Below are 24,027 nucleotides of genomic sequence, written 5' to 3' on the forward strand. Positions count from 1 at the left end.
GGTTTGGAGCTTAGTGCTGTCTGTGTCGTCCCTCACCCTGTCTCAGTGGTTCTTCCAGAAATTTTAAGATTTTTTTTTATGCAGTAGTTAAATTTCTATTCTACCTTAACTGGTTAAAATAAAGTTATGAACTGTTTTACACTGCAAATATTGGAATTACTTTATGCCATTGAAATTGAGATTCACACTCTAAACACTTTCCTTCATCTTCAAATATTAATTTCATAAAAACAGAATTATTTTTGCCTTATTCCCTTTGCACAGTAATGTCAGGATTATGTTGTGTTTCATCTGTTCTTGGAAACTCTATTAAATGAATTTGTTTGAGATGAGTTATTGGTAATTTAGAAATTTTCAAGTGTGTTACTTGTGAATATTAAGTGTATTATTCAAATACTCCTATAGGGCAAATGTATTAAATTTCCTTTAATACATTGCAAGCATCTGATTTTCATGTAAGATATTTGAGTCTTCAAAAAAAGTATAAAACAAAATGGCCAGGAAACTATCCCTTGAACTAAAAACATATTGATCTATTTGGGTAAAATAAATGTTAGGACAGTGACTTCGTGACATGCTCACATTTGAACAAGGAATCGTGACATACAAGGTGTTACGGTGCTCACCAAGGCTCTGAGGCTCAGACTGTGACTTGAGATCCCCCAGCACCATCCATACCTTTAGGCAGGAAGAGAAACTCTCAGGCCACCCCAGGCCAGGGGCACCACGGTCTGCATTTTCATGTAATACCCGTGTGATTCACACACACTAACATTCCTAAAACATTGATTTCATGTGTTAGGTTACCAGATACATAACCCACTTTGTTAAAAAAAAAAAAAAAAAAAAAAAACACGTCTGAAGAAAAGAGGAATCAATTAATAGTCTTCTCTTTTCAGTAAATTTTATTCTACTTTCAGTAAATTTTCCTAAATTATTAGGATAATTTAGAATTTTATGGAGAAAAGTATTCAAATATCTTTTACCACACCCACCCCCTCCATCCTTTGCAGATACCTGCATCTTCCATCCCCTTTGCTCATAATTTGTCATGCTTCTATTTAAGTTGTTTATTCACATATGTGCAATAAATCGTGCATGTATCTACATATCTGTAGAGTTTTTATAGAAATGAAATCATAATTTGCTGTGACTTGCTTTTTAATTTAATTCTTAGATGTCTTTACATGTTAGTTAATACATTATAGGAATAGCTCATATTTTATGAGGGAAGGATGCTGTGCCTATGTGCTTGAATAGGTTTAGGTTCAACCCCCTTTGGAAGAACATAATATCCAGGTGATTCTTCATATTATCAGTAATAGATGCTCAATACCCAAATGCATTAATTCATAAGAGTTGCAAAATAGTTGTGATTGAAGGTGATCATTTCCTTTTTATATGTTTGCTGAAATAATTTTATAAGGAGGTCCCTACCCTCATTTGTTATCTAGTTATCTAGTGGTACAGTTTATATAGAAAAGGCAGCATAATTGCTTTATTCTTTCTTTATATTTACTCAACTTATAAAATAATGAATTGGTTACCTTTAATTATGAGAAGGCAACAAATCAGGTTTTTCTCCAAATATCATTGTAAACTCATGAATTTAAACTTCTTTGATGCTCTTCGGTTTATTGTAATTATTATACTTACTGACGTTCAAATTGTTCTGCAGTCTTTAACGAAACCCTTTGTAGTCTTTCACAGCTGTCTAGTTGGCTTGTATAACAAGATGGCATCATTGTATGTTATACATTTTATACCACTGCAATCAGTCTTTTCTCCCAAGATTTCTTTCCATGAGAATGGAATTTCAGAATTCAAGATATTCATTGCTATCGGTTTGATCAGTATATTGAAAGATACATATCTTTTTCCCTATGGTAAGAATCCTGAGTTTTCAAGGGCACGGGAATAATAGAACATTACACAATTTTCACAGGCTTTATCTGTCATTATACATGTTCTATAATGACATACCATGCAGCTACTAAAAAGTGCACATAAGTGATTGAAAAAAAAGAGATAAACTAGCTCTTTACATTCTAATATAAAAGATCTCTAAGATACATTGTTAAAGGAAAAAAAGCAAGATTCAGGCCAGTGTATACTGTTTGTGTGTGAGAGAAGTAGGGGACATAATATATATTTATATTGCCTTCCATATGCCAATTAGTTTAGCACTTCAGCACCTGAGCATTCTCTGAAATGTATTCCACAGACCGTTTGTCTGCCTTTGGAACATAGCCAGCAGCCGCCTGGCTTCGTGACTTCAGAAAAACCAGAGCTTCAACCATAAGCTTTATACATTCACTTTATTTTAAAATACCGAATACATATTAAAACATTCAGGATCTACCATGCTCATGTTTAGACACTATAAAGGGAAATTTCATGGTGTTCCAGCCTTGCTGTTAGTGAGCGCCAGTCTATGAATTAACAGTGAACTATGTCTTAAATGTTAGATTCTCATTGTTTCCTAAAAACAGTCGACACACTGCTCCCAGGTTTGCTACCAGAATTTCTTATAAGAGAAGTAAATGATATGGACAAGGATTCGTTTTGTAAAAAAATAGAAGAGAGAGTTACTAACCCTTCACAGAATTTATACGTAGGAATAGTACAGTTGTAAGGATAGATACTCCAATTATGAACAGTGGCCTCTGCATAATTTTAGGAGTGACTTGTGTGCATCTCTTGGTCCTTATTACTCAAATGCAGATTTGATAATAATACATTGATATTACCAGTATAAGAAAATCTGGATGTATGTGTAAGTGTATAGGATTGACAACCATGTTACTAAGTTTCTGTTAGACAGCTGAACACAACTGTTTGCAGTCTCGCTGTTTGAATTCCCACTTTACATGTTTCATTTTTGTATCTTGAACAACTATTTGTAAAACAACAATATGTAAACATCAACTACTGTTTATTTTTTTCTCTAAACATATATATTATTTCTACCTATTTTCTGTTTTGTTTAGTCTTTCTTTAAATAAAATTTTTTAAAAAAGAAAAAAAAAAAGAAAATCTGGGCGTGAACAGGCCAATTTGTAAGGAAAAACTAAACCACTATGTTAGAACTCAAAGAAAACTTTCTGATCAGTAAGCGTGGTACCTCTGTCAAGTTAGCCTTGTATTTTTTGCCTCCAGATATCTGGTTTAGGAATGTCTGATAGGAGTAGACATGCTTTCTAAAAAAAAAATACTCAGAATATCCAACATACTGAAACTTAATATGTGATCGAGGTTATCTCCTACCAGTAGAAGAATTTTTTTTTGAAAATCTTATTTGGTAAATTAAGGCTTGACAGAGTCATTCTAAAAACACACCATCTCACAACCTTGCGTTAGGATATGTTGGAAGGAAACTTGCTCTGCTCACACCAGCTTGGGGGCAGCGCTCTGAGATCAGGTGACAGCAGCAAGACCAGGTGACAAGAGGGTCCGGGCAGCATCTTCCCTGGACATGTTCTTCCTGGCTCCATGCAACAGATTCACCAAGCAGCCTCAGTTCATGCAGGTCTTTTCTTATGGTCAGACTGCAGCCTGAGTTCAAACTGCAGATTCCACTTCCTCAGATTTGTAAACCACTTGAAAAAATATGTGGACATAGGTACTCACTTGGCTGGTTTGTGCCATCTCAAGTCAGTAAAGTGGACACATGTAAGCATTTCCCCCAGCTGCCCACTATGGACTCTGTTAGGTATTCCATTTTTGCTAAAATGTTATTAAAGATTCTGGTTGGGATATTTGTTTTTGAAAGCTTATTGTAATTACCTCTAGTTGACTTTCTTTCTTTTATTTTTTCTTTTTATCAGTATCAGGGATCGAACTCATGACCGCCTGTTTGCAAGGCAGGTGCTTATGCCGCTGAGCTAAATCCCTAGACCCTAGTTGACTTTCTTTTGTTTGATCTTAAATTATGTAAAAACTTTACTTTTAGAACTGTTTTAGATTTCTAGAAAAACATAACACACACGGCAGAGATTTCTCATATACTACTTTGCACACCCATTTTATTAGAGTGGTATATTTATTGTAACAAACCAATTTCGATACATTATGGACTACAATCTGTACTTTATTTTGATTTTCTTATTTTCAGCTACAGAACTTTTTCTGTCCCAAAATCCTATCCAGGGCTTCACTATATGTTTAGCTGTAATTCCTCTTGGCTCCCCTGGACTATTACAATTTCTCAGACTGATTTTGTCTTGGAAAGTTTGTATTTCACTTTCACCTTGTCTTCTTATTGTTTTAAACACATATCCTAAAATTTTCCATCTATCCTACTCTTAAGGATATGATTCAGTAGTCCTCCTTTACCTGTGAAAGATGATTTTATTGGATATAGAAAATTAAGTTGGTGAGGTCTTTTTCTTCCAACATTTTAAATAATACACCTTTGCTTCCACAATTTCTAGCAAGAATTCTTGTGTAATTTTTGTTCTTGTTCCTCTCTAGTAAATATGGTTTTATTCTCCAACTTCTTGTAAGAGGTTCCTTCTATGTTAGATTTTTCTGTGGTTCAGATCTGATATACCTATATCAAATCGTTTATTCAAATCATTTATTCCACTTGGTGTTTTCTGAACTTCCTGAGTCTGTTTTAATATTTGTCAGTACTAACAGGGAGATTCTCAGTCCTGACTACTTCAGATTTTCCTGTGCTCTAATCTCTCTTTCTTCTTGTGATAGCCAATTATATGTATGTTTTACCCCTGAAATTGTTTCATGGTTCTTAGGTATCCTGAGTGTGGTTGTATTTTCTTTATTGTACGTGGGGGGGGGGCGTCCCATTATTTCTTCTTTGCATAAACTTTTGGGAAATTTTACCAACCTGTGCTCAGGATCGTTACATCTTTCTTTGGCGTTGTCCATTCTACTGATGAGCTCCTTACAGTCATTCTTCCTTTCATTTGTAGTGTTTTCATTGTACCATTTCCCTTGGTTTTTTCTTAGACATTCTGTCTCTATATTTAAATTATCCAGTGTGGTCTTACACATTGCACCGTCTACAGTTCCCATTCGTAGTATCAATGAAATAATATCCCATAGTTAAAGTATTAATTATAGCTAATTTAAATTTTCCTGATAATTCTAAAATCTGTGTCTTGTTTCAATGCCTGGTTTGTGTCTTCAGACTGTATTTTTCTTGTCTCTTAGCATGCTTTTTACTTTGTTTTATTGAAAGCCAGACATGATGCACTATTAAAAGGAATTGAAATAAATAAACCTTTAGGATGAGATTTTGTGTTAATTTGGTTAGGAAATAGGTGGTAGTTCATATTTTCTTTAGATGTAGGTGCCAGAGACTTCACATTCCTAGGGTCTTTTTTTGTGTGTGTGTCTTCATTGTCTTTATACTTTAAAAGGTCCTCCTTAGATCAGATCTGCATCTCACAGCTCTTACAGTCATCATCCATTATTTTTATTGGGTGTTGGGGGTGGGAACATGGAAAAAAAACTCTTTTAGTGGGAACATGGAAAAAAAACTTTTAGTGGGAACATGGAGAAAAACTCTTTTTAGTGGGCTTGCATTCCTAGGCTGTGACCTTTCCAACTGTGTCTTAGTTCCATTTCCCCCATAGCTGATGTAGGAAGACCAGAGGTCAGAGTTGAGACATTCCCTCCTCCTAGGTAGATAAGACTCTAATGAAGTCTTTTGCTTGGAAAGTTGACTTCGCCATGGAGAACACTATGAGGGCGTTTCACAGTAGTTACTCTTCCCTCCTCTTTCCAGAGCCATTTGAAAATTTCCATTGGCTCTTCCCCATGAGAAACTCCTGGGGTTGAAGTAGTAAAGCTCACAAAGGTTGGAAGCTCCTCCTTAGGCTACCCCTGCTCCCAAGATTCCTCATTGTTAAGTTTCTCCACGCTCAGCAAATCTATCATTTTAATACGCCTATCACTTTTCAACATCTTTTTGGGCTAAGCACATTGAGCTGTGACTCTGAATTCCCTCTCTCCAGATTTCAGGGTGGCAGTTTATTTTGCAACCTGAGTTCTATGATGACCCCAAAGGAAGTCATTATTTTCACTTTGTTCAGCCTTATTGTATGGACAGAAGCAACAACTTCCAAGCTTTTGGCGTGGGAGCCAAACCTAGATATCTGTAAACCAATTTTGAAGTAGGAAAGACTTGAGGGGGAAAAGCTAACAGATGGAAGCCAAAGAGTCTATAGAAGACTTTTCCACTGTTTCACAAGTGGAAAAATTTACACAGTTATTTCAGAGTTGTGAAATCTGTCTGTAAGTCTGACTTAGTCCTTAATTTAATTTTACTGGTCATCACCAAACAGTGATGACATTGTGATAATTTTTATTAGAATGAGACATACATCTCAAAGACTTTAGTTGTATTGCTTCAAAATGCCAAGGAAAAGTAACTCCTAAAAATGTCATTTTTACTAAAAAATCTAATTTTATTTTTCTCCCTTCCTAGAGATCTGCTCATAAGAAAGGAGGAAAGTTGTAGCATTAATTTGTGAACTCTTATGGTCTTGCTAGTTGTTTAATCCGTAGAAATTTTGCCTTCCCGGCAAGAACAGGAGCTCACTGCCATCTGGCACTTTCTCCAAATCCCCTCATTTAGCCTCCGAACACCCCGTGGGTTGTCAAGGTTCTGCCATGAGCATTGTGCCCCAATCTAGCGTGTTATTCTCGTCTCTTGGCTTAAGATGTTGTGCCTTGCAAAAGGTTTCTGTGAGCAAATCCTTGAGTAAAATGCGCTACCCCTTTTCAGGAGGGCCTGAATATGGTTTTCACAAGGCCTATTACGGGGCCTTATACCTCATTATCATCTACAGGAGAGTCATTGTGTGTCTTGTAATGAAGGCTAAATTCATATTTTTCATCACCTGATTAGTATTTCTGAATTGGCTCTGGTGCCAAAAGGAATATTTTCCCTTACTGTTTCTTCTTTTCAGTAGTAATATAAACATAATAAAAAGCAATAGAAGGAGCATCCCCTTTCCAGAAACAAACAAAAACCAATTATGGTCAATCCAGAGGGAAATCTTCAGGGGCAAGAGCCAAGAAATGCAGAGAGAAAGCTGAATGCCTCTGCTTTTATCTGTTCTCCCTGCTTAGCTTTTAGGATCGTATTTTTCACATCCCAGTTTGGATTTTTTCATGCCCAGGTTGGAAGGAAGAAATTTTATCACCACGTGATTGATGTGTTGAAATGTATGAAATTTAATCAGAGCGGGGTCCATTCTTGGTAGGGCTGTCATGATGCATTCTGGCTATAGGTCGAAATGGGAGAGGGAGCTCTAGGAAATAAACCTCTTCTGATCGCTAATGAAGCCCTGGCTTGGTAATTCCCCTTTCCTTGACTGTAGGCAAGAAGAACATGCCTGGAGAATATGTTACAGCCAGTGGGTAGAGGGGGCTTAGATGCTGCAACAACTGCCGCAGGCCGTGGCCACTGCCACCACCTTGCTATGAGAGTCCCAGCTGGGGCCTCCAGTCACACTCCTGCCCTTGCTCCACTCTGCTGTTTGGTGCGAGGGGCTGACCTTTATCTCTGCGGGCTCCCCGTGCTTGGTTTGGCCTTTGGCTGGTTTTCTTGCTTTGATTCTCACTAATAACACTATAATGCTTTCTTCTCTCTTCTGTTTATCCTAGTTGTGTCTAATGTAAAATTGCTTTCCTTATTTCTCTGGCTTCTGATTAGAGGGAGATTTGATGTGAGGGAATCTTGTGTTCCTCTTGGCTTTAGGCACATGGGCAGTATCCCCAACAGTGGTTGCACCTATGGGGTCCTCTAGGTCTTTCCCCCAGGTTTCAGGGTTCACCAGGACCTGTGGACCCGTGGCTCAGATCCTGCAAATGTTCCTTTTAATGCCTGCTTTCCCAGGGCTTCCTGTTTTGCTAACATCAGGTTAGTTCAGAGTGACTGTAAAATCACTTCCTTGCATTACTTTTTTTTTTTGTGATCGGTACTGAAAGTCATTACCATTTGCCTAGATGGTCTTACTGCGGCCCCTCTCCCTGGTGTATTTATCTTGGCCCTGATCAGACAGTTTTTCATTGCTACATGTTTTATTATTGGTTTTTAGAAAGTTAATCCTGACCAAGCATATTACATGATGCCATGTGTAATCTCACAGGTTGATAAGAATACTTATTGCTGGAAATTTATCAGATCAAGCCTGATGCCTGATAATCTAGTTGATTTAGATGCATTTTGCTCAGTGTACTTTAACCAAACAGAGCATAGACTGTTTCTGTGTGTGGGCAGATGTCTCTAAAAGAAAGAGCAGGTGGGATGGTATAATTGTACCTGCAGTGTAGACACTAGAGTGAGCTAAACCTGGACTCGGTTCTCAGCAAGCTGTATGAGTTCAGGTGAGTCCCTGCGTGTCTCCAGTCTTGGTTTTCTTAGTTTTGTAAAGTAAAAATAATAAGATAAGGAGACAGCACAGTTAGAGGAGCGTGGCATACATGTAAACCCACCCATAGGACTGGTGTTCTAATTTCAATTATCACCAGTGTCACTGTTTACTTTAACCATGCATAAAATGAAATTATCTCCCTTATTTCTCTGTAGCATATCTAAGATGAAATTCTCAAAAGGAAATTTACTGAAAACCCATGGTAAATCATAAAGGAAATGAATAAGTGGACCCAACAGCAACCTAGCCACACTTACAGTGCAGGGGTCTATGAACTGACCTTGGCCAGTAGTTGTTCCCCAGGGATACAGTCTGCCTGTCAGAAATGTCACTGTGTATCTCATGACACATACTGCCACGTACCAGTGGTTCTTAGAGTGTAGAATATTGCCTACCTGAATGTAGTGCCCATTTCAGAATTAAGCTCCCATACCTCCAAAACAGCACCTTCCCTTCTCTCATCTGATGTGTTCTGGAGTTTTTATTTAAATGAAGGGCCGTGCCCTCCTCCCAGCATCCATTTATGGTATTGCCCCTCCACCTAAACTCTTTGAGCTGGAAAATGTTCTGAGAACACACTGCCTTTCAACAGATTAAACAGCCTCTTGGTCCTGCAGCTGGTACTAGGATTACCTAGCTAAAAGACAACCTTGTGTACATTTTAGGGCTTTAGAAGTGGCAAATCAAAGGGAACATTCTTGTTGAAGCTTGATGCTTCCCTGGCTTCAGTAACGCTTTCTTTTCAGGGTTCCAAGGAACCAAAAGGGAGCTGTCCAACTCTAAACTAGGGACTACTTGTTAGCCTTTTGTTAAAACAGAACCATTTCTATAGAAACAAATAAAAAGACAATCTTCAAATAACGTTTCATTGAGCCTACCAAACAATAATCATCTATCATCCATCTCGAAGCATGGGCACCCTCTTTACAGCACATCACCAGCATCTCAAAGACTACTGCAAAGAAAGTAGATGTTTTGTAGAAAACAAAAGGTAACCTCAAAAGTTAACCCATTATCTATCTACTCTAGACCGCCTTTCTCTAAGATAGGAAGAGAAATGGGTTTTTACTATTATTTTCAAGAAAAACCAGAGACTTTTACGGTTAAATATATAACTAGGCATAACCCCCGGTGTGTAAATTGAACTGTGTAATGTACAGAGGGGTTGCCTGCGAAGTGGGAACCAGCTGAGAGATTCACAGCATGCTTAAACTACACATTTCCAGCACCCTGGTGTAGGATGCTCTGGAGTTTTGAACATTGTCTCGGGTGACACGCCATCACAGAATTCTCCCTGTGTTCTTCAGGGCTTTGTTAACAAAGTGTGTTCACGATTCTTCTCTCATTCATGGCTCTTTTATAAGAGAACCCAGGTTTTTTCAAAGCAAAGTTGTACTCCATTTAAAGTCACTATTGAATTGGACCAGGCTGACATTCCTTGGTCTATGCTGTGCTGCTAAGAAACTGTCACAGTGCTTAACACTGTGCTGTAGAGATGTCAAGGTGGGGGAGGCCAACTAGATGCCAGTGAGATGATGAAAATGTTGAAATAAGTAAGTTCCATGAGATTGCAGTCATTCTAAATAGTTTTAAAAGCTTGTTATTCTTTTCTTTTTCCTTGATTCTATTGTGTTTAAAGCACCAATCCTCTTTAAATTTATTCTTGATAAAAAATATAATAAATTAATAACCTTAGGTGCGTTAGTTTGGAAGTCTGAAATGTGTCTCACTGTGCTAAAGTCAGTGTGAGCAGGACTGTTTCTTCTGGATGCTGGGGGTGGAATCTGTCTGCATGCCTATTCTATTGTCCAGAATTCTAGACTGCGTCTGCCTGTCTCCTTGGCTTTTTTGGCCAGCTGAGTCAGGCCAACACCTCCTCTTGCTGCTCGCTCTGGTTCTGACTCATGCTTCACTTGCCTGTCTTTTAACACCATTATGATTTCATTGGCCCACCAGGTACCACCGAAATAGTCCTTAATCATAGATCTTCTTGTCGTATAACCAACCATCTGCAGGTTCTGGGGATAAAGTCATGGACCTCTTCAGAGGATCACTGTTCTGCCTATTGCAGTCTCATGAAAAGTAAACTGCCCTCTCACCTTCTGGAAGTGGCAGAAGCAGCATTGTATTACTGGTGACTCCACCAGATTTACCTGGACATATCTTTTCCCTCCATTGGGAAATGCCACTACCAGATATTTCAGAGAATGAGCAAAGGGGTCTGAGTAAGACTGGAGGGCTCAGTTGTGTAGCTAAGTAGCAAACAATTTCCCTGGAATTCAAGGCAGACCTCCAGCTGAAGAATGCAGATAATAGAGCTGATCGCTCATGAAATCCTGAAAATGGTACAAGACTATCACATAAGAGATAATTCTCGGGAGTTCTAGGAGCCTTAGTGCACAGAGCCAACATGAAGTCATGTTTGAAAAGGAAAACTTTCTTAAAAATAAAAATTGCTAAAAGAAAATTCAACTACACAAATGAGAATGAAATATCTCATTTTCACTCAAACCAATACTTTATCCCCCTTCCTCAAATAGGTCATTTTAATCTCTTGTTTATCTTTATCTTGTTTTCCCTTTCCCCTGCTCTGATGTTTGTTATGCTTTGTGTGGATACTTACTCCCTCTAAGCCTACAAACATCTGTCTAATCATTCCTGTTTGGTTGGGTTTTTTTTCATTTTTAATAATTTATATTTAAATGTTGGCAAATTGAATGGTCTAATTTTGCCCTTTGAATGCCAATGCATTCAAGTTCCTTAGGCAGCTTTTATCTTTTTGTTTTTAATTCTGTTTTGAGTTTTAAGAAAATTGCTATTTCTTATTATCCCCCAACCCATAATTTTCTTTACAGAACTTTTTGTTTAATTTTCTTTTGCTTTGACATTTTATTTTTCAGACACCTCTCATTGAACCTCACGTTCCTCTCCGTCCTGCTAACACCATTACCAAGGTAATGGGATGGAGGTGGGTTGATGAGCCATCCAAGCTCGCTTCTTAGGGACCGCTGGAGGTGGTCCGTGTGTCAGAGCATCACGTCAAGAAACCTCTGATCCATTTTCTAGAGACAATGAATATTCAGTGCAATTCAGTTTTCAACCTAAAGCAGTGACATGTCACCCAAGTGAGCAATGTAAATATGTATGAGTTATGTTTTTCTAGCCAGACTCTGATTAGAAAGTGATTTAAGGATTCATCCAGTTTGTTTGTGTCTGTAAAGTCTTCTTCTTTCTCCTCCCTTCTTTCCACATGATTAAAACCCAGGTTCCTTCAGAGAAGATCCTCAGAGCTGGAAAAATTTTACGGAATGCCATCCTCTCTCGAGCACCTCACATGATAAGAGACAGGAAATACCACCTAAAGACATACCGGTATGTGTGCTAACTCTAAAACCTGTGATTCCCCTCGCATTCATGTTTACTGAAGTGGAACAAACACTTTCTGTTTTCCAACTGGGGGAAGCTTGCTTTACAATGCCCCCAGGTTCTGGAAGACAGAAGCTTGTCTTGGATCCCTGCTAAACTCTTGAGTGTTCAATTACCCTTAATATTCCAGGAGCAGTAACTCCTTCACTAATTTGTTTAAACATTAGTTTAACTGTAATGAACAATAAGAAGAAAATTTTTTTATTTCTATATGCTAATGTCTTTTAGGAAACCTCCTAAATTTAGATGGCATTCATCTGACATTCACTGAGCACTAATTTGTACTTGAAGACCTGTACCAGGCAACTCTCCATGTGTTATCCCATTTCATCCTCCTCACACCCCGCTAGATGGGGTTGACAAAACCAGGTCAGCTCAGAGAGATCAAATAGCTTTCCTTGTCCAAGTCACAAGTCTAGTGAACAGCAGAACCGGCACCTAAATCAAGATTTGTTTATTTCGAAAATAAGTGATCTTTCATTCATTGAGTCATTCTACAAATTTATTAAACACCTCTTGAGTGCCAGATACTATTATGTTCCAAGCCCTAAGAAGATAGAAGTGAATCAAATATACAAACTCTTTTATGCAACCTGTTTTCCAAGGTAAGATTTTATTCTAATGTGCACACAGAAAGATATACAACACTTTCACTTGTATAATTAGATTGAATAAGGACTCTTCATTATAGCTGTTGCTGGAGCTCAAAATTGACAAAGATGAAGACGTTGAGGACTCTGTGGTTAGTGGTGTCTTCTGCAGTGCCTGAACGCTGGTGGGCCAACAAAAATCTCAGACTTAAATCTTACGTTTGATTTGATCCATTCGATAAATGTTAGGAACTGGAGTAAACAATGTGTGACGCAGTCCTTCACTGCCTCTTCCTGAGCCTGTGGTCCAGACACAGCCCTTTTTCAGCATCCATCCAGCCCCTCTTTCCCAGTTAGCCTAGACATGACTTCAGAAACCATGAACCGTGGCATGAGTCAAAACCTGTTTGACTCACATGAACCAAATGCATAAGACACAGTGAAAAGCTAGAATACAAATTTTAACACTGATAACGGACAATCACCTATGACAGAAAATTATAAAATTATACCTTGTTCTCCCTAAAAGAGACCTGCCACATACATGCATTTCAAGATCCAGTCCCTAGAGGGCATATGGGAAAATACTGAACGTCCCGCTTTAAATCACTGTTTCTGCAAGCCATACATGCTAATGGTAAAAGACCAAAATTGACAGTCTGTTGCTTTTAGTCTGTCCTCTGCTGGATAGACTTTTGTTGAGGGGATGGGATTGGAGAAGCACTTTGATCTTCTACAGCACATTTCTCTCAGGAGACATTTCACATCTTATAACAGATTGGCTATCAAGGTCTTTTGTGATTTGTACCAGCTACTAATTTGGATGATTACATTCGTAAGTCTTTTTCTCCAACTCTGAAAATTGATTCTTTTTGGAATCTGTGACCCCTATGAACAGCTATAATGTTAAGGTAAATAAAGGATTTTTTTAAAAAAAATCATGTTTCCCATATCCTCAGGGTTAAACCTCTTAAACTCATTACTTGAATCTCAAAATCTAGCATGACTAGAGGATCTTTTTCTTTTAAATGTTTTATTTAAGATGTGATTTTGTTTTTCCAAGTATTGACTCGTATTAGGGAAATTCCACTAAATATGTCATGTTTGGTGACAAATAATGGAAAGTAAAAGTCAGAAACTATAATCTCTTGCTCCATAATACTAAGATTTTAAACCCCTAAAATGTAGGTGTTATGTCTGTTCCACACCCTATGACACAAATTAATGATCTGTTAGTAATGACCAGTAGACTCCTCTGGAAGCCCAGAGGCGTGACTTCTTTTCCTGCAGTACAGTTTGAAGTCCTTGCCCCAGATTTTATATTTCACAGCTCTATCTTCTGTCCCTGTCCTGTTTACTCACCCCATTATATCAATGCTGTAGTAACATGAAGGGGTCAAAACCTCTCCAGATACAGTATGGTCCCCACGCGACCTGTTGTGATTCCAAAGTGCTATGGATCCTTAATGGAAAGGACACCCAGTGTGTCCACCAGCTACAAATGGCATAGCCGTGTCTTCATTCCATGTACTGACTGCAGTGTTCTCACAGGACTCAGGTGCTCTGGGGCCAGCTCCATCTTTTTTAGTAAAGACAATTATTGAATTAAAAACCAAATGAAATGCAATTTTGTGTACCTTTATAAGCTTTTACCATTAATAAATTCTCCAATTACAAGAGGTACATTTTGACACATTGTGTGTTTGGTGCAGTGTGAGTAGTAAGTAGCTGCTTGTTTGTCCCTCAAAGCTCTGAGATGTGGACATAGGCTGGAGTGAGAACAGACCTTCTCAGGACGTCCTCCCTGCTCTGGAATCAGTGTCATCCCCAAGTCAGAGCCTCCCAGGAGTTCTAACAGATCTCCAAGATGCTAGAATATTTGAAGTGGAGAAGGCCTCACAGACCATCTTGTGCTCCTCCTTTCTTTTACAGATGAGGAAACTGAGGACCAGAGAATTGGCCAAAGTCCGTAACTAATGACTAGCAGACTCAGGGCTGTATCTCACATCTCTCTGTTTCCAAGACTCTTTCTAAAGTGGCCAGCACCAGGCATCTCCTCCAGTGTAAACTAGAGAGGAAGGAGCTCGTGCCCAGAGGTTGTGCCCTCCTTAGCGTGTGCAGGGAGGTCACTAGTGATTAGTCCCAGCTGCAGGCAGCCAGGTGCTTTATGGCTCCTGCCCTATTCCAGTGTCCCTTGGGATCTAGGATTTCAAGATTCCACTTCCTCCTTTGAACCAGCCTCCAGGAAAACCTGCCCCCCTGTCACCCCACTGATGGTTTCAGTATTTTCCAGCATGCACAGGTGTGTGTGATTATGTATTTCATAACTAATGGAGTTAACTTGCCCATCCAGGCCAGCTTATCACTGAGGGGCATTTTAGGCATTGTGTGAACACACAGAATGCCAGAAAGCATTTGGTGCTCTTAGGCATCAGCCTTCTGGAAGTGCTCATGCTTATTCCACAGAACTTTTTTCTGAGAGATTTGCGTGGCTAATTGCTTGTGTTTCCCAACACCCCTCCAAGGAAAATCAGTAGTATTACTTGAAACTATAAAGTGCTAGATAATTTTGCACTTATACAGCAACTTCATGGAGTACTTCTGTGTGTCTCACACACATCAACTCAGTCCCCACAAGGCTCAGTGACAGAAGTTGGTGTCATGCTTTGCTTTCACCTTACGATGAACTTTTCCTTACAATGAACTTTTCTGGACTCAGCTCACAATGATGGTTTCTGTCCCTGTGATTAGCTTGCCAGATAATGCCCCCTATCTAGTGGTCCTTCCATTTCCCCTAATACCATGTACTATAATGCTGTTCTGCTTTGACAGCCTTGCTTAAAAGTTTCTCACGAGCTATGTGGATTGATTGATGTGTATCTGAGTTTAAAGAACCGTGCAACCCCATGTGGTGTTTGTTTGCCGTGAAACCTCTTAGATGGAACGACACTGTTGTCTTGAGAGGTCCTCCTCTCCACAGATGTTTCCTATCCTGTGTCTGCAAAGGGGTAATTGCCCCACCCTGTGTGTCCCCTCACCCTTAGACAATGCTGCGTCGGCACCGAGCTGGTGGACTGGATGCTGCAGCAGACTCCGTGTGTTCATTCTCGGACTCAGGCTGTCGGCATGTGGCAAGTCCTGTTAGAAGACGGTGTCCTCAACCACGGTAAAAAGAACCACAGTCCCTGGAAAACCCTCAAGAACTACTAAGTGCATTTCCCTGTGTGAGCTGTTGCTGAACTCGTAAATGAGCAGGAAAGAATCACGATCCCCTGGGGCACGCGCCGAGCTAGCATCTTTATTTAGCAATACAAATGCAGCAAATGGATGCTACTGATGTCTAGGTTCCGCCATTGTACCTTTCTAACTCTGGAGAACCAAGGACAGGGGGATGAAATTGCAGCCCCAATGCATCACTTCCAATTATGTTTATTAGTTTGCAGTCACGGTTCATTGATAGTGTGATTACATCCTGAGCATTGCATAGCAATCTGGGTGCAAGGGCAGAATGAAGAGCAGGGTAGCTCGGCTGATGACACCAAAGTAAGTAGAGAATTCAGAATCGGCCTCTTAACTGTGCTGCTGACTGGAGGAGCCAATCATACACCCACGAGATGACCATGTTTAAAATCAGGAATGTGTGCTGCAGCTGCAGATCTAGTAAGTAAGGCAGCTTTCCCTGAGCCAAGTGTTCATTCGAGATTGACTGGCATGTTTCTGAGACTGAACTGCTCATGTCATTTGTTTAGGAACACTTTGCCAAATAAACAAAATCATCCATTTCATTTTTCAGCTCCTGAGAACCTAACAATGGTTTACCAGTGTATTCTCTTTTTTTGGGTGACTGTGAACAACAATCACATTGGGGTTCTTATTAAAATGCTGATTCTAATTTAGCATGTCCTACAAAGATCTAGATCTTGGTGTTAACAGGACCAGGAAGGGCTGAGCGTGCAACTCTGTGGTCAGTGAGCTGCATGCATGAGGCCCTGGGCTCAATCCCAGCTCCAACCCTGAAAAAGTAAATACATTTTTTTTAAAAGAAAGAATAGAAAAAGAGGGAAAAAAACTTTTAAAAATCAGAACTATCACAAAACTATCCTAGGAGTCCATGAGCTTAGTCTGGCCACTTTTGGTCATTTGATTCATGAGTTCATTTTCTTCTCTGTTTTTAAAGTGTAGGGACAGGAATTTTTATAAACAGTACATATACAAAAGAAAAGCATAAATTCTCACCCTACAAAAGCGTTTTCATATGTGTACTTGGAAAATCCAGTCTTGGCATGATGTCATATGGCAGTCACTTGTTTGGGATGTATGTCCCCCACCCGAAAAAAGGTCACCAAGGCAATTTTGGGGGTGGAAGTGCTCATGTCAGAGAAGCTGGCAGGTTCTCAGCAGGAGTATTGAGCGGCCAGGGGACGGGTGGGTCTGGAGAGTGTGATGTAGCCAGGAGGGGCTGATCTCGCAGCTGCCCCACGGGCGGACTGGGCGGAGTATGCAGGGTGCCCAGTCACTTGGCTCTCTTGCCCAACAGTATGCTTCTGGTGACCCAACCTGTGGGTCCCAGCCACAGCTGACACTGCCTTTATGTTTCCCATAGTGGATCAGGAGCACCATTTCCAAGACAAATATTTATTCTATCGATTTCTGGATGATGAGCATGAGGATGCCCCTTTGCCTACTGAGGAGGAGAAGAAGGAGTGTGACGAGGAGCTCCAGGACACCATGCTGCTGCTGTCCCAGATGGGCCCCGATGCCCACATGAGGATGATTCTGCGCAAACCGTGAGTGAGCTTGAGGCTGGCTGGCCCGGGACCAGGGCTGCTGACTGTGCAGATGCACCTAGGACTAGGGGGCACAGGGCCGATTGCAAAAGTCCTGGCTTCTCCCATGCCCAGGCCAGAGAGCAACAACCAAGGGGAGACACAGCAGTGTTTGCCTCTGTTTTACTTTTATTTTGGGGTCAAATAACCCATTTCTGCTCTGATAAGTTAAACTTAGAGAAATCTTACTTGGGCAGCCCTGGCTGTCAAAAACGAATCCCCATGCTAAACAACCTTTGGCCAGTGACAAAGAAAAAAGCCACTGTTTCTGTGCCAGACAGTGGCAGACCTGTTCATCCTAGTACCAGGGGACAGAGGTCATCAGAACCATTGCTGCCCTCGAGCCAGTGTTTGCACACATGCGGGCATCACTTTATTCACTCACGAGGTTTGTCTTGCCCTCCATTCTGCACCACACACCCACCGAGAACACCACTGCTTCCCCACCACCACTTCCATCTCCACTGAAAACTGCCTTCCGTCAGCAGCTGTCCACCAGCTGACACTGGAGCTCTTGAAATGATCAATCGGATCAACTCATAAAATACACCTGGGGCCCTGTCAGAAGTAGCGAATTCTGCTGATTGCTATGAGGCATCCAAAGCAGCACACACCACAGTCCCCATCTGCAGGGAAACCTTCGCCACAAGGGGGATGGCTTGGCACTTGGTTCTGAAATCCCATACACAGACTATGTTTTTCTGCTGGAAGTGAAATCACGCTCCACCCTGCTATTGGTGCCAGCCGGCTGTGGATGTCAACTCTGAGTCACTGGCGTGGCCAACCTTCATTTATTATTGGGTCTCAACAAGAGCATTAAATTGACACGTGTGATGTGTCCGCTGGGCACTTTGCAAGAGGCAGTTGTCCCTCAGACCAACTTCCCCAATGTCTACCCTCAGACCAACTCACAATAGCCGCTCTGAACATAGCTTTATCTCCCTTCCCCAGGGTTCTTTCCCTTTCACTTGCCCATACTCAGTGCTGCAGAGGCTTTTCATCACATTTCATTTTTGTCACACCATGTCACCTTTGTCAAGACTTTCTCTTGGGTCTTAATCTCCTGTGCCGCGTGTTTCAAAGGCCTTCCCTCATCCCAGTTGGTACCATCACCTTAACTCTAGAACCATGGTTTCAGCTCTTTATGCCTCAAAACTCTTTCTTCAAACAAAAATTTAACAGGAAAATCCAAAATATCAAACGGAAAGTCAGAGTTTTCCTGACCTAAGCAGAAGTAGGGTCCAAGAAACCTGCCCAGCCAATTTGTGCTGCACACATCCTGAAGAATCGTAGGGGCGGGTGACTGAGGGCACACAAGAGAATCCCTAGGGCTTTGGGAACTCAAAAAGACAACGCCATTCTAAACGTTTCTCTCTTGCCTGTCAGCCTGTCTCGCCCCTCTGGTCTCATTGTCCATCACTTGTCCTTTCACATCATTTCCTGGGTCTGTCCCCTTTCTGCCCTTCTCCTCACTGTCACCTTCATTCAAGCCAGCGTCATGAGGTGGTTCTGAATCAGGTAAGACAGTCCCTTAAGGAGCATTATTTTGGTCATCATAGCACATCACTGGGCAGCACTAGTATTCACTGGGCAGAGGCTAGGACCAAGGAATACCAGTCACATGACACTGTATAAAATAAAGAGCTGCCCCCCAAATAATGCCCTGCCCCCAAAGTAATGTCCCTGCTGAGAAATTTTCCTATAAACTGAGTTTCCTAGAGGCAAAGGCACATCTCATTTTCCCCGATTTACTCATTCACTCACCAGTATTTGTTGAACACATTTGTTCTTGACACCATGGTAGATGCTAAAGCCTGAAGGGAAGCCTGAAATAGGAGGGTTGCTCCTCCTTTCTTCAGTGATGCAGGAGGCCGATCTCAAGACCTGTAGGCCACCGTTTATCACAGCCGTGTTACAAGCTGCACGGGAAAAGGTAGTGTGTTAACACAACATCCTGAGGAAGGGGAGTTTGACCTTGGTCGAGTAGAAAGGCTAAATCTCTGCCTCCGCATTACCTAGGTCACCCGCAGACAAGCCTTTGCCGTAGACTTCCCAATGCAGTTGTAATCCAAGAGGAGAGACACTTTCAAGTTAGATTCAGAGTGAATAAACATTTATTTTATTGAGTGGTACAAACACTCTGGCTTATCATAAGAGACTTCAGAGCTGGCTTGCAATGAGTCATCGTGGAGATGGGCATCCCTGCCTCCTTTTTCTTCCATAAAGTACTGAATTATGTGAACCCTGGTAGCCTAAGATTCTTCAGAGAAAATTAAATTCTGAAGCTCAGCTCTTCCATTCTATCATTGGCTGCCAAGGTAGAGGTTTTACTGGTATTCCAAAATACATCATTTTGGGTGGGCCTTGGGGTTTTGCCAGTTTTGTTTTGTCTTGTTTTTAATTCTGCAGACATTGGAATTGGGCTGGAAATTCTTCTCTAAAGGTCTTAGCTTTTCTTCCTATTGGAATGATAGGAAAGAAATGAGAAAGTGAAAAATAAAGAATATATTTCAGTGAGACAGACATTTAAACTCTACATACATATACCCCACTTGTAGACCTGGTAGTAATCTTTGCAATTACTGCTGTACTTGAAAGGAAAAAAATAAATGTAATTGATTTTTAAAATGCCAGTATCACTACTATCCTGGGAGAGATCAATTAAGTCCTTTGCTCCTGGGAATAGAACATGTTCAAAGGTCCTAGAAATGTCGCTCCTGCTCCCCAAACTGCCAAGTAATTAAGAAGTATGAAGCTGTGAGATACATTGCCTCAATGCTGACCAGGACAAGACCCCCAATTTTAAACTCAGCACAGCTGCATTTTATAATAGTCACCACTGCCAGAGAGGTTGCAGAACTCTGATAATTACTGGGAAAGAAATAACACAATATTCTTTGATGAGAAGATTACTTTGAGAATTTGATTGTATAATGAAGATGTTGCTTTGAAAGGTACTTCCCATTGTTCTGAATCTAAGACTCGCTAGCCAAAAAAAAAAAAAATGTCACTTGTTTTGACAGGCTACTTAGAAAAATTCTCTGTTTATTACATTAACTGCAGCATTTTAACTGTCAAACTATGAAAGAATGTTCTGTAGTTTAAAAAACAGAATAGAGCTTCAAGGCAAATTTCTTTGGCACACTCTTGTTGCTATTGGTATTGAAAAAAACATACATTCTGAATGTGAAATTAGCTTTCTATGTGGTGGCAGACAGAGTGATTCACAATGCCCATCCTGGTTACGCAGGTGCAGACCTGGCTGGCATTTGGGGGCAAGTGCTACAGAACGGTGACAGTTTGACGGTGCTGTTGTTGCAGCCCCAAGACAGTGCCATCAAACACACAACATGCTCTTGGAGCTTACTGTTTTGATTTTGCTTTGTTTATAAGTCTAAAAACAAGAGGTTACCCTATGGCAGAGAGACACAGTAGAGACCCCTACCAGCAGAAATGTGCATGTTGGTTACATTTAAGCAGGTACCCTGGATTGGATGCCTTGGGCAAAAAGACATGGAGTGACCAGGAAAGCTGGACACAAAGAACCTTAAAGGAGAACAAATGCTCTTGCCATACAAGCCTTCATTCAGATGCCTCCTCCCAAGTAAAGTAGGCATAACACCCCACTATTTAGAAGACTCTATCAAAAGCTCTTAGAGAATGCGAAGGAAATGAAGTAGATGGTTCTTCTCAAGACTAATTCTGGGTCTGCAGTTCTGAAATTCCCTAAGAGCCTAGAGGCTTAAATAGTTGAGAAAGCAATAAGCCCATTGTGCCTGAGCAGAGGAGAAAGAATAACACAAGAAAATTATGTTATTGTAACATAAGGGAATTGTTGCTAGGCTCTGGTGTCTTCAAATGGATCTAAAACTCAGAAAATTGAGTTCATTTACTTCATATGGTAAATTAATATTTTTCTAATGTATCCTATGGAGCATGGATGGAAAAGAAACAGTTTAAAACGGATCAAGTGGCATGAGAAAGTATGAAGCTAGAGAGAAAAGGTTGCTTCTCTGTCTGCATCCATTGGTTGTCCTAATACCTGACAACCCTGCAGAGCCAACCCCGCTTTACACACATGCTCCAGAAGGCACATGGGAGGCTATGCATTTTCTCCTAACTGACAGAACTTGTTTTAATAGGATCTTTATTTATCCAAACTGTTTTGGAGGGTGTGAAGTGTGAAATCCTGGTAATTACAAGGAGATTTATTTCCTCAGGGGATCTCAGATTAGCAAGCCTAAAATCAGTGGCACTGAGAGTTTGATTTCTATTTGGATGTATCCAGAGTGTTCACAGTCACGAAAGCCATTCCTCAGTCATTCCTCAGTGCTAAGTGGATGAAAAGAAAGCATGAATGAAAAGCAACAAGGACTAATCTTAAGACAGAAATGCGCCAGGAGCCCTTCTCTTCTGTCTGGCCAGTGTTGCCTTTGTTTTTGCTGTGCCTGCAGGGCAGGTTTGTACAATTTGCCTGAACCAATGATTTCATTAAGTGGGTCGCTTCTTGACTTTGGATTTGCATCTTGCCTGAAAGAGCACTATCTCGCTTTCCCCTGTGTCTGCTTCCAAGCTGGCTGGGCCGCTGCCACTCTGCTTCAGACTCGGGAGAGGGCAGGGTGGACTTGGCTGCCCATTTACAGTTCAGGTTCATTATAAGATTATTTCAAGTTTTAATGACTTGTTATTAAAGTCACTCTGTTCACTGGAGAAAATCTGAAAGCTACTGCAAAGAATTAAAGTAGAATAACTAACACCTGTAATCCCTTTTCCCAGAGATAATTGCTATTAATATTTTTGGTGGCTATTACTCTAGTGATTTTTCAATTCCTGACTTTTTACATTTAATAATACCTTGTACTTTGTTAAACTTAAACATTTCTTATGGCTGAGATTTTTAAGTAGGTACAGAATAATCTATCCTGTGGGTCTTCCTCTGTGCATTTATTTTTCCATGGTTGAATATTTAGGTTGATTCTTAAATTCGTTCTTTGTAGGAGCAGTAAAGAATAATATTAGAGTGTCCTTCTTGCAGTAACTCAGAAAGAGCTCCTGACCCAGCAAGGGCGCACATGGAGAGTGATGCAAGAAGGATGCCAGGAAAGTTCCTGCAGGGAGTAATAAACTGATTCAATGAGGGAGTGCCTAGATCAGGTGCGCTAGTAGATTTGGCTGGAGGGTTAGGGTGATGTCAGATTACAGAGGTTTCTTATACCTTAGTTGTTATTTATAGGTATCTGGGACACCACTGAAAAGTTTTAAAGGGAAGCATGAAATGGTCAGACTTGAAGTAGGTTGGTTTCTCTGCTAACTGTGAAGAATGGACTACAGAGGATTAAAGACAATCAGATATTTTTGCGTGATTAAAATTAATTATATTTTGTGAATTTAATGACAGCATTTGAGACACATGCATTTGGTCCAGGAGCCTCCTAAATAAATTGAAAGTAATGCTGGGTGCAAGAGCCCTGGACTCTATTCTTACCAGCTTACCATTAACTCATCCAGCATCTCAGGGTGTAAATCTCTTGGGTTATAAAATAAATTTTGTTGTACATTGGTACCCCAGTTTGTGAACTTAATTTCATGATTCTTGTCACAATCTGAATTGGATGAGATTTTATGGCTGAGATTTTTAAATAGGTGCAGAATAATCTATCCTGTGGGTATTCCTCCGTACATTTATTTTTCCATGGTTGAATATTTAGGTTGAGTATTTTGACCTTGTGGAGAAATGATTCGATTCTTATCGAATTCACTTTGCAACCAGAATCATGAAGAGAATTAAGTTCATGAGCCCAGGCACCACTGTACTGTACCTACTTACCCTCTTCCTATTTTCCAAAAGTATTGCAAATGGAAAAACAAATGTAATTGTATTTAATCATAACCAGCATTTATTAAGCACATGTATGCTAAACATTGGGCTAAACAATTACTTAATCCAGTTCTTTCAACAAAATTGTGAGATAATTAATTAGTATACTCCCCATTTTGTAGAGTAGAAAAAAGAGACCTAAGCTAAGTCTTTCACCTGTGATTATCCAAAAGTGATGGACTCTTAGCATCTGATCTGTCTGACTCCAGAGCCTGTGTTCCTTACTGTGTTTTGCTACCTGCTATGGTCCTGAAGGAATTCAGAATGACATCCTGGACGCCAATGGAGGACTGATGGGGAAATACAGCAAGGAAATCTGACTTTAAAGTAGTTACTATGGACTAACCACATCTCATTGAATTAATACTATGCAGCTCTGAAATACAAATCTAACATCTACTGATTAAATTGTTGCCATAAAGAAAGGAATATAACTATACCATCTATGGTAGAAAGAGAATTTTTTTTCTAGTTTTGGATAGACCTAGATATGCCCCCGGTATAAAATGGTTTATGATAATAATGAAGCTTTTTCTTTCCTGAGAGAATTTCATGCCCCTGGAGCCTATAGTTCTTTCACTTTTATCTTATGGCCTGAGCTCTACTATGTATTGTCAGTACCAAAGAGCAAATGGCCATGTGGGTATCAAACTGTAAAAGCCAGTTCCACGGAAGTGAAGTGATTTGTGATCAGTATTGCCAGATTACACATAGCATGCCCAATTAAACTGGAATTTAATCCAAAAGAAAATACATGTATTTGATGCAGAAAATATATTTGCTAACACCGGCAGCTGACTGGAATAACTAATCTGCTTCTCTTCACAGCTCTCTTGACATCCATTAAAAATCCACAGCCCAGCTGGGCATGGTAGCACATGCCTGTGATCCCAGCACTC

General features: G+C 40.3%; 1 protein-coding gene across 7 annotated transcripts in view; it reads left to right on the top strand.

Moving 5' to 3' along the window:
• Rapgef4 (Rap guanine nucleotide exchange factor 4) overlaps positions 1–24,027 on the top strand; it is a 277,608-nt gene that overhangs the window by 184,338 nt on the left and 69,243 nt on the right. For 5 of the 7 annotated variants that reach the window (XM_063259290.1, XM_013142505.3, XM_063259292.1 and 2 more), the window contains 4 exons: positions 11,309–11,362; positions 11,674–11,780; positions 15,469–15,590; positions 17,028–17,211. In XM_063259290.1, the coding sequence (XP_063115360.1) occupies positions 11,309–11,362; positions 11,674–11,780; positions 15,469–15,590; positions 17,028–17,211 (467 nt within the window). The remainder of the gene's footprint in view (positions 1–11,308; positions 11,363–11,673; positions 11,781–15,468; positions 15,591–17,027; positions 17,212–24,027) is intronic. The other 2 variants (XM_063259291.1, XM_013142506.3) reach the window with 1 other exon arrangement.

The sequence above is a fragment of the Cavia porcellus genome, unplaced genomic scaffold (assembly GCF_034190915.1).
Source record: "Cavia porcellus strain 051 isolate PalLab524CR breed Dunkin Hartley unplaced genomic scaffold, mCavPor4.1 scaffold_12, whole genome shotgun sequence".
Taxonomy (NCBI): Eukaryota; Metazoa; Chordata; class Mammalia; order Rodentia; family Caviidae; genus Cavia; species Cavia porcellus.